Raw genomic sequence first — 10,975 nt, 5'->3', positions numbered from 1 at the left:
TACACGACTGTGATGTCCATGGGCTACTAGTTGCCCACAGATGTTGCAACAGGGCCATCATCATACTCACCCTGGGCTTCTGGGCTTAATTGACATTTGGATAAAGGAGCTGAAAGGAAAAATGCAGCAGCAGCTCTGTAACCCAAACTCCCTTTTGTTTCACTTCCAGCTCCAGCTTAGCCTAATGGACTCCAGGGATTTTGAATTTGTGCATGCAAATGTCAGGTTCACTGTTTGTCTGTGTCCCGATTCAGCAAAAACATTTTTCTGGGATGTGAAGGCTACAAAATTAGGTAAGGGGCAAGGGCAGGGCAGGAGTGGGAGGCACTGGCAGAACTGCTTGAGGAAACCAGAGCTGAACTGGAAGGGAGAGTGGCCTATTATGAGAAGCACGAGTGAGCAGCCTTAGGCTGAGCAAACTAAAACATGTGCCAGCTGGCCTCTTGATCTTTTGTTCTTTAGGGAAGGTGAATTTCACTGTCACTGCTGAGGTGATGGAGCAGGAAGATGTTTGCACTGAGAGTAGAGCTGTTGTGCCGGAGTCTGGAGGGAAGGACGCAGTGGTTAAACACCTGCTGGTGAAGGTCAGAGTATGCTTCAGGGTCCTGGCGAGGACAGAACTGGGTCAGGCTCAAAATGGCCTGGTGGGTGGCTCTGAGAAGGGAGAGTTGGCCGGGCAGGTAGGCACATTTCTCAGAGCGGCTGGTCAGGGAGTGATTCTGAGGGTACGTTGGGTCAGGGCATGAGCTAAGCACCTCCACTTGATGGGACAGAGATGTCAGAACTGCTTGCTAGCAGGGCGATGGGGGAAAAGGCCACGTAGGAGCTTTAGAAACCTGCTTCCCAGTGAAACTTCGCTGTCAGCACGCATATCCCTGCTGTCTGCGTGAGGCCCTGGCATGGCCCATGAGGATGGAAAAGGTGCTTGCAGCAAGGTGCGGTGCTGCACAGCTGCTATCTCATTTTACTGCTCTCCCTTCTGAACTGACCAGCCTTTTCCCCACCAGGCAGAGGGGCTGCTGGAGGAAAAGACTCGAACCTCACTCCTGTGCCCTAAAGGTAGGTGCAGGTACCCCAGAGACACAGACTGTCTTACCACTGGGGCTGTACATGAGCACAGAGCAAGGAGAACAAACAGAAGCAGCGTGGTATGTGAACAACTCTAGGACAATCTGGAGGTATGTACATGGGGAGGGCTAAGTCAGGGATTTTGGAGCTTTTATGAGGAGGCAAAGCCATTCAGCTCTACCAACTACTACAAGCTCTCAGCAGCACCAAGCCGCTGCCACCAACCACATCACAGTTGCTTATCAGTGGGTGGCCAGATCTCTGTGTCATTCTCTCTTTTGAATGCTGATTGCACTAACTGATGAAGTGATCCCAGCCTTGTTTACACCATCTCCTGAAGATGCCTGTGGGTCTACCCTCTCCCTCCTGCCTGTTGTTGTTCTGATGCTTTTGCCATTTGCAGGAACTTCAGCTTCAGAGATAATCACTTTCACTATGCCAGAGAATGTGGTCCTTGGGTCGGGGAGAGCCCACATCTCTTTGTTAGGTGAGATTTAGGGGGGTCATGGAAAGTAAAATTTTTCCCTGCAGGAGTCTTTTCCTCTGGTGCCACTGTGTCTACTAACAGAGTAACAAGAGGGAATGTATACTGTGAGGTGTGATACTGGGCCCCTATGTCTTCCAGAGAAACATCCCATCTCCCTTATACAAGTAACACTGGGCCAGATGGACTTATAATTTCACCCAGCCAAGGGAAGGATAAACAAGTACCATATCACTGTTCCTACAGGGCTCTATAGACATTAAAGTCACCCTAGTGTGAGCAGAGGTGAACTGAAACTAGTCTTAGCAGTTTATCTGGAGAATCGGTGCACACAGAAATATTTACCTGCAAGAATATCTTAAGCTCCTGTGATGGGTTTACCCTTGGCTGGGAGCCAACCCCACATAACCCGTTCACTCACCCTCCCCCCCTCCTGAGGATGGGGGAGAGAATTAAAGGGGTAAAGGGAAAAAAGGACTCATGGGTTGAGATAAGACAATTTAATAAATAAACTACAATAATATTGAAAATAATACTATATACAAATATAGAAATGAGTGATACACAGAGATATTCTCACCACCCGATGACCAAGGCTCAGCCCATTCCCAGCTAATGATCCCGGAGCAGAGGGAGTCCCAAAACTGCACTCGTGGAACGGAGATAACAGCCCGAGCATTCCAGACCAAGTACTGACCAAGGGAGGGAGAAGGCGTTGGGAGAGGGAACCACCTGGAGTAAGATGACCTGGAGCAAAAGGGGTCTGGAACAAAAAAGGACAAGCTTCTGGAGGGTCCTCACCTATATACTGGGCATGACATGCATGTTATGGAATAGTCTCTTGGCCATTTTGTGTCTCAATCCAAAACCTAAGATCAAATCCTGGGCGAGTAATTGGGGCTGTGCTCCCTCCCAACTTCTCCTGCCTGCAGACAGCAGAGAAGCTGAAAGACCTTGGGCCATGCTGGCAGAATCTGTAAACATCATTGTTATCAGCTTTCTTCCTAGCACAAATCCAAAACACAGCCTCTTACCAGCTCTTTTGATAAAAGTTAACACTGTCTCAGCTTAACCCAGGACAGCTCCCAAAGCTGTGGTTCTGTCCCACAGGTGACATTTTGGGGACAGCACTGGATAACATAGATGAGCTCCTCCAGATGCCCAGCGGCTGTGGTGAGCAGAACATGGTTCATTTTGCCCCCAATGTGTTTATCACACGATACCTTGAAGAGACAGGACAACTGACTCCAGAAATCAAACAGAAAGCAATTGGCTATCTGCAAAGTGGTGAGTGGATTCCTGCTCATGTTGGGTTATTAAGCTGGTGATGTCTACTACAGTAGGTTGTGCAGTGGAGATCTCAGCAGAGGCTTGGTGCTGAGCAGGATTTATGCAGTGTCACTTGCCCGATACCATGGGAATTACAGCAATGTAAATCAGGCTGCTGTGTCTCAGCTGAACAAGGGGTACATGGCACCCCTTCTGGAAGCCCTTTGCTGATTTCCTCAGAGACGATGCGGTCTATAATGATCAGCAGGATTGGTGGGGCAGGTTGTCACCTTGAGAACATGACAGACACAGAGCTTCTTCACTACCCCCAGCCTCTTCCCACAGGATATCAGCGGCAACTCTTGTACAAGCACGTGGACGGCTCATACAGTGCCTTTGGGGAAGGAAGTGAGCCAGGGAATACATGGTAAGCAGAGATACCCAGACACAGTTGAGAAACAAAAGCTTGATGTGGTTAGGCTCAAGAATTTTGGCCTGGGGAAACTGGGGGAGTCTGGAGGTGTGGAATTTTGAACAAAAACTGCTCCTGAGACTTTCTAGAAGAGAACCTTGCCAATGAGCTGACTTGAGGTTCCCCTGTTTGATTGTTTGTGCTTGGGAACCCCAACAGAGGCTGATTCTGAAAACTTGGCTGCAAAGCTTTCTTCTTCCCAGGTTTCCCAGAGTGCTTTATGCCCAAGCAGGATTGGGAAGGGGACTGAGTGAGCTCACTAAATATCAGCCCTCCTGGCTTTAAATCACACAAGTGCACCCTGTTGGAATTGTGAGAGGTCTGGGGAAAGCACTGAACTGTCGGTGGATTTTTTTCTGTCTTGCTGTAAATGGACCCGAGCTTAAGCTTCTGGAGCATCTGACTGATGTGCATTGCTTCCAATTCTCCATCTACACAGAGGCTCTGACCTACTGGCAATTCTCCAGGGATGAGATAGTGGAAGACACAGAGACACCTGTCTTCTATTGGAGATGGGCATCAGTGACTGGTTCAGTCTGATTTTCTTCTCCCTTCCTTGGTTCTAGGCTTACTGCCCTGGTCCTCAAGACCTTCAGCCAAGCCCGGCACTTCATCCACATAGATGAGCAGAATATAAAGGATGCTGCCAGTGCCCTGATTAAAAGTCAGACTCCATCTGGCTGCTTCAAGAGCTTGGGGAAACTCTTCAACAATGGTCTGATGGTATGACACGTCCTGGCTGTTCATTAGGTACCTCAGAGCTCCTTCACTTTCTCCTCCAACTTGGGTGCCAAGAACAAATGAACCCTACTGCAGGAGGGAGGCTCTGATGTGCCCAAGGTCACCCTTACATGACACTCAAGGTTGTGCTTAGTCATGGTGGCACTTTTTCCCCTGTCAGTGAAATCTGCTACTGAAAATCTTTTGCAGGGGAGGGGAAAGGGAAAAGTGTTCATTGTTCAGCAGAGGGAGGCAATCAGCTACCCAGAGGAGCTTGGTGCACTGTGGCTGAGAAGTGCTTCAGCAAGCAGGACCTGCAAGGGTAGATACTAGCCCTGGTGATTCCTTAGCAGAGGAGTATGACCAACACTGTTGCCTGCACTGGTTTGGAATTTGCTCAGGGAGCAGAAGGCACTGGAAAACTTCCCCCTCTCCATTCTCATGGCATCCCTCCTCTTCTCTGTTTTGTGGTGGCTGCAGGGTGCAGTGGAGGAAGGACTGGGGCTGAGCTCTGCGATCATCACAGCTCTCATACTCTCAGGAATGTCACACTCTGTGAGTATCGGCTACGTGTACAGCCTCTCAACAGGCTGTGCATGGGCACTTTGTCTTTTTCTACACAGGGGTAGATTAACAGTTTTCTCCCCATGTGTCCTGTCCCTGTTTTCACCCTCCTCTTCATACATCAAGGCTGCATTCCCTCCCCATACACCCTGCCAGCAACTGGTGTGCTTTCGTTTGTGTCCTAGGACCCACCTGTGTGGAAAGCTCTGAAATGTATAAAGGACCTGGTCAATGCTGATACTGGCAGTTCCAACCTCTACAGCCTGGCACTAGCTGCAAATGCCTTTGCAGTAGCAGGTGATAAGGCCCTCAGGCAGAAAATCCTCAAAAGATTGGATAAGGCTGCTATCATATCAGGTACCAAAGACTCTGGGAAAGGAGAGAGGGTCAGTGTCAGAATTGTGTGGAGATACTAGGGCTCAACAACCAGGGGAATGGAGGGCAGGAGTGGGGGGCAATGGCAGAGCTCTGGAGGGAGCCCAAGGCTTGGATAACCTCTGTTTGACAAGCTGTCATAGGCTATATCCGTACTGTGAGACAGACTTGCTCTGTGGATGATCTCACAGACCTGGTCTCCCAGTCATCCAAACCAGAGGAACTTCATGGATGTTGTAGAGCTCGTTCTCATGCTGCAGGCCTAGGTTTTTACTGGGAAAAGCAGGGTGTGGGGAGAAAATAGGGAGATATGCACCTAGATCTTGTCCCAATGTACATGTTCACTTGGTACCTAGGCACAGGGGATGAGTAGGACTCCAAGGTCATTAGATACAGCTACACACTCCATAATAAGTGTATATATGTATATATACACACATATAAATGTTCCCACTCCACCTGTAGATGACCAAATATTCTGGAGTCAACAGTCCAAGCAGGAAGAAGACTCCCTATATTGGTATCAGGCTCCATCTGGTGATGTGGAATTGACATCTAGTATCCTCATGGCTCACCTTTCAAAGTCAAGTTTGTCTTCAGATGAAATCAGAAAGGCATCCCAGATTGTGTCTTGGCTCACCAAGCAGCAAAACCCTTATGGAGGCTTTGCTTCAACACAGGTAATTCCCTTGAGCCATCATCAGCATAGAACCTGCCATCAGCTATCGTTTGTGAGAGCAATGGTTTCTAGCAGAGTCAATAGTAAAAGAGGAAAAAAAAAGAAAAGATGTATGGATTTACAGTTCCTGGGAGCTGGGAAAGGGTAAATATTTGTATTTCTCCAAGCTAAAAGTCCAAGGGGAAATCTCAACCCTTACTGTGCTGTAGCTGCAGTAAGAGGGAGGGAAAGGCTAAGGACGGGCATGCACAGGAATCAGGGATCCTATTTTGCACAATGTGTGTCTCTTTCCTCAGGACACGGTGGTTGCACTAGAAGCCCTAGCCCTGTATGCAACCAAGACCTTCAGCAAGGATGGCCCTGATCTTCAGGCTTCTCTCTCCTCTGAGGGTTTCAATCAAAACATCCGAGTAGACAACACCAACCGCCTCCTGCTGCAGACAGTGGAGCTGCCAGCCATTCCCCGAGATTATACTGTGAATGTAGAGGGCCGTGGGTGCCTCTTTCTGCAGGTAAGACCAGCCAGGGGCAAAAGGTCTGTCTAGGGAAAAGCCTTGAAAGTCAGGGGACTCTCACCTTGCTACTTGGCCAAGACTGAAAATGAGGTCTGGATAACCTCCACCCAGTCAGAGCTGCATCTCTCCTCCAAGGAGTCCAGTGAACATTACCAGGAGCAGTGCACTACTAGAACCTCTACTTCTACCACATAGTATTGTCTTACAGAAGTGCAAGACATCAAACAACAGCCAAATGCTGGACAAGGACACTCACCAGCAAAGAAACCTCTGCTATTCTCTGACAACTAGCTTCTTTCTGTCCTGGCAGGCCATTCTGCGGTACCACATCCCTCTGCCGAGGAGTGACGTCACCTTTGCTGTGTCTGTGCAGACCGAGTGCACCACACCCAATGCCACCCAGTTCCCTGTCACCATTCTTGCTCGGTAGGAGACTTTCAGTTGCCCCTTGCCTCCCCTGTGCTAAGAGGCTTCTGGCACCACACCAGTCTCTTAATGGCCAGGTTTGCCCTTCATTCATGAGGTCCAAGTGCTAAGATGTCCCCATTGATTTAACTATGGTCTCCTCAGCTGGGTGGAAGGTACAATACCCCAGAGTGGTGGCACAGGCTATAGTCCTATCTTGTCATCATGTCAGTCACCACAAGTTCTCCCAATGTCTGTGGGTCTCACGCCCGTCTAGGATCAGGTCTCAAAACACTCATGATATGAAGGTCCTGTGGGACTGACTGCTGACATTTATTCCTAAGTTTTCCCTCCTCTGCTCCTGGTTGACTGTCACACCACTCTCCTCTGTTGTACCCCTGTATATGACTTGGGACAAAACTGCCAAGAGAGCAGGCAGAGGATATGCTATGCCCTGCTATGCCCTGAGGAAGTAACTTCAGAAGCCTCCCAAGGAATTTATTCTCCTTGGGTCAGCACAATTAAAAAAGAGATTGGGAGAAGCACAAAGTTTTATTACAGTACAGGAGCAGGTATGCTTACAGGAGAAACACTGGAAGGAAAAGCAGATTCCTCCACCTTAGTACCAAAGCTAGGCTGGAGTATCTGGAGATCATGGCTCAAAAAGTAACATTAATGCTGTCCCCTGTGTTCCTGCTGCAGCTACACAGGGAACCGTGTGTCCACCAACATGGTCCTCATTCAAGTGGAGCTGCTGTCTGGATACAGTCCCGTGGCAAGTTCACTGGAAGAGGTGAGACCATGAGTTTGTGTCCAGCTGGGATGGGAACAGTGATGGATGCCCACCATGCAGGATTGTATGCAGAACTGTGATCATTCCTATGGGTAGAGAAACATGGTTCTTCCCAATAAATCTTTACACCCAAGGTCTCTTCCAGGCCACACCTTGCCTTCCCCCACCCCAAGAGCTTCCCTTGGCCATGTGAACATTTTGCCCATGCCCTCACAAGGACAAATATCCCTGAATATTTCCCCTTTCTGTTAGAGTATTTCTGACATTTTTCCCCTATTTTCAGCTAAAGAAAATGCCTTTAGTGAAGAAAGTTGAAAGTGAAGGTGACCGAGTCATTCTCTACCTGGAAGAAGTGAGTGGAATTTAGGCGAACACCATCATTAAAAGGATTGCCAGATAGCTTTTAGCTTACTCTTGTACCTTGGTTCTAGTATTGTGTTAAGTATCCAAAGCTGTTGTTCCTGCATACCAGCCACATTTGCTGACCTGGAGAAGTGTGTTGTGTCAGCCTGCAGTACAGCTGTAGAGCCTGTATACAGGGACACTTAACCTGAGAGAAATGAGTCTAGCTCTGATGTTAAGCCTACATCTGTTGGCACTGTTCAGACTGTTGAAAGTCCATATACAGTGTCTGATCAGGATTGGGGAGTAGTAGTAGGATCCATCTAGTCAATTCAGGCAAGCCCGAATTCTCAGAAAGCCCGTAAGCAGCAGGGATGGGGGGTGCATCCAAGATTGCTCATGGAGTTTGCCAAGATCACTCAAAATTAAACCAGATGGTTGTGTAAGCAGCAGTGCTTGACCCACAGCCTCATTAGTCAATGGATTAACAACCAGTCCAGCCTTTCTCGAGCTACATGTATACCTAAACAGCACCAGAAACAAGATCTAGCATTAATTTTAAAACTTCTGAATTTCCAAGGACCACTTCTACATTTCTGTGATTCTTCATCCCCAGCTGTCAACAAGCTAAGCTAGCCTCATAGTCGGCAGGTTACTGTTGTGTGGATGTGTTAGACTTGCTGAGGTGCTGCTTCCTTTATACCTACAGCACAGAGCAGAAAGGCCTCACAGAGAAAAATTTCAGCTCAGGCTGCCAGGTAGCACAAGGTGGAACCCAACGAACAGCAGGTCACATAACCACTACCATACAGCAGATGTTCATCCATACTTTGCATTTTTCTGCTTAATGATGAGGGTTGTGTAAAACTGGAGAATATGAGCTGATGAACAGAACTGTGTATAAGAAAGTAGCCACTGAGCCAAGATGCATGAAGGTGCTCAGAGATGGATGGGAATGTGGGATTGGTTGGGAACACAAGGACTACATTTAGATACCTAATGCACATTGACTGTGTGGGTTTGATGTCTCTCATGAGCTGAGTTAAATTTGGTGACCAAAAGGGAGATGGCCACAAAATGTGAAGTAAAAGATATTTCTGAGATCGACAGATCTCTCAAAGTGGTGAGGTCTCCACAGGAGCCTGAGGGAGAACAAGTGGAAGAGATTGTCTTACAGGGCTTTTTTTCTGTCTGTAATCCTTGCATCTCTTGGTCTTAGCTGACTAGACAGCCTCACACCTACACATTGCTGGTGCAGCAGGACATACAAATAAAGGATCATAAGCCAGCTAATATCAAGGTCTATGACTACTACATGCCAGGTGAGTTTAGATGCTGTACTGGAGAAACCACCCAAATTACCACTTTTCTGAAATAAAGTCTAAGACAATACCATCACTGACATGTTTATCTAACTGCCCCTTAGAAGCTCTCTAATGACGGAGTTATCCCCTTGGGTTTCAAAATGGTCTTTTTTTCTCTGGCCCCAGAACTTCTGAATTTGTAGAATCATAGAATCATGTAGGTTGGAAAAGACCCTTAAGATCATAGTTAGCATGTAGATCCATTTAGCATCTAACTCTCCCAAAAAGAGGGGAGCAAGGCGCTCAGAGCCATGCTTTTGTACACAATTTTGTGGGATGCAACAAAGGCAGAGGGACCATAATGAGGGGATGGCCTAGAAGAGTGAAGGCCTTCTTAGAAGAATGACACTGAAAACAACTTCTCCTCTGTTCTCTGGGGTCCCTAGTGGGAGTAAAAGCTAGAACTGTGTCAGGGATGGATATTGCTTCAGAAAGTGAGGAATCCGTAACTGTAATGGAGCTGTTTGGGACTTAGGGCTTCAAAAGATTGCAGGCCCCATGATTTGTGTGAATCTGGACTAGCTATACACAGAGGCTTTGACATATACCAGTGATTCTATGTGTCTCAGCAGAGAGGAGTCATGTCCTGTAAGCTGAGGGAACACCTCTCCTAGAAACACAGGCACAATGCTGGGTTGCTTTACTGAGTTTCTGGCAAGTGTATCTCACTGGTACTTTTTTTCTCATCTTCCAGAAGAAACTACAGTGACAAGCTACAGTGCCCCGTGCAAGTGAGGTGAGGGCCCAACATCTCTTTTGTCATCACAGGCATGGTTCTGAAGAGAGCAGAGAGGGAAGGAGATGCAGTCAAGGCCCTTGGTCAATAAACTTGCCAGACTGCAGAGGCAGGGCAGGAAGTGATTAGCAAAGCTAAGTAAGGGTGAGTTCCTGCATCCTACTCGTTAAACTGAGGGAAAGGGACAACTGAAATGGAAGGTTTGAGGTGTCCAGCTCATGACATACTTGGAGGCATGTTACAGAAAACAAGGGCTGCCTGTCCCGAGTCTTACCACCAGTCCTGGCATCAGATATACTTTCCTCAAGCCAACACAGTTTATTTTCCTGGTGCTTTCCCTGCAGCTCCACAGCCCTCCAGCCCTGTGCACACAACACACCACATCCACCTTTACTGCAGGGCCTGACTCCTTTTCAGTGCCAAGCCTTTCACAGTCTCAGCCTGGCCTCTGATCCATGCTACAGAATGGGCACGAACCCCTTCTGTTTCCAGGCTGGGCAAAGGCAAAGCTTGAACATGACCAGTGCCTAGTACTGTTCTAAACTGTGCTTGCATCTGCATGCTTTCTTGGCCACAGCACACAAGATGCAGGCTTCATGAGTCACCTGTGGGAGGCACATAAGCCCCACATCACTTGGTGGAGATTCTGCTGTAGGCTCTGTAAGGCTAGAGTCAGAGAGAGCCCTGTCCTTGATGGCTTGGCAGTCCCATTTGGTCACAAGGTGCAAAAAAACTCCATGAGTTCCCAGTGGTTAGTTTTAATACTTCAGGAAAGCCCCACATCACTTGGTGGAGATTCTGCTGTAGGCTCTGTAAGGCTAGAGTCAGAGAGAGCCCTGTCCTTGATGGCTTGGCAGTCCCATTTGGTCACAAGTGTAAAAAAACTCCCTGAGTTCCCAGTGGTTAGTTTTAACACTTCAGGAACACGGATTGTTTTTGTCCTTTTTTGTTTTCACAGGAACAGGGACAGACCCATCCTCTGCAGTCTCTGTCCATCAGTCTTTTGTCACCCTTGCCAACAGCCACCACATCGAGATGAGAAGCAAAGAGAAAATACTTGAAATTTTCTGCTGAGCAGTTAGTTTCTGAAAGGCTCAGACTGTTCCTGGCATCTTATTAAAAGTCAGGGGACTAGAACTGTGTGGTTGAATCATTATTCAGGTTTACTGTTTTTCTCACAAACCAGGAA

General features: G+C 47.9%; 1 protein-coding gene across 1 annotated transcript in view; it reads left to right on the top strand.

Moving 5' to 3' along the window:
• LOC104464801 (alpha-2-macroglobulin-like protein 1) overlaps window positions 1–7,711 on the top strand; it is a 21,109-nt gene extending 13,398 nt beyond the window's left edge. Inside the window, exons 18-31 of the mRNA XM_010077636.1 lie at window positions 170–293; window positions 463–584; window positions 1,008–1,059; window positions 1,472–1,555; window positions 2,663–2,839; window positions 3,167–3,248; window positions 3,860–4,016; window positions 4,494–4,568; window positions 4,763–4,934; window positions 5,418–5,632; window positions 5,928–6,143; window positions 6,457–6,572; window positions 7,254–7,344; window positions 7,628–7,711. Of these exons, the coding sequence (XP_010075938.1) occupies window positions 170–293; window positions 463–584; window positions 1,008–1,059; window positions 1,472–1,555; window positions 2,663–2,839; window positions 3,167–3,248; window positions 3,860–4,016; window positions 4,494–4,568; window positions 4,763–4,934; window positions 5,418–5,632; window positions 5,928–6,143; window positions 6,457–6,572; window positions 7,254–7,344; window positions 7,628–7,711 (1,767 nt within the window). The remainder of the gene's footprint in view (window positions 1–169; window positions 294–462; window positions 585–1,007; window positions 1,060–1,471; window positions 1,556–2,662; window positions 2,840–3,166; window positions 3,249–3,859; window positions 4,017–4,493; window positions 4,569–4,762; window positions 4,935–5,417; window positions 5,633–5,927; window positions 6,144–6,456; window positions 6,573–7,253; window positions 7,345–7,627) is intronic.
• Window positions 7,712–10,975: the final 3,264 nt, after the last annotated feature.

Source organism: Pterocles gutturalis, unplaced genomic scaffold (assembly GCF_000699245.1).
Source record: "Pterocles gutturalis isolate BGI_N339 unplaced genomic scaffold, ASM69924v1 scaffold5143, whole genome shotgun sequence".
In the NCBI taxonomy this organism is placed as follows: domain Eukaryota; kingdom Metazoa; phylum Chordata; class Aves; order Pterocliformes; family Pteroclidae; genus Pterocles; species Pterocles gutturalis.
Note: the sequence above shows the minus strand (reverse complement) of the source record. Positions and strands in the feature narration are given on the sequence as shown.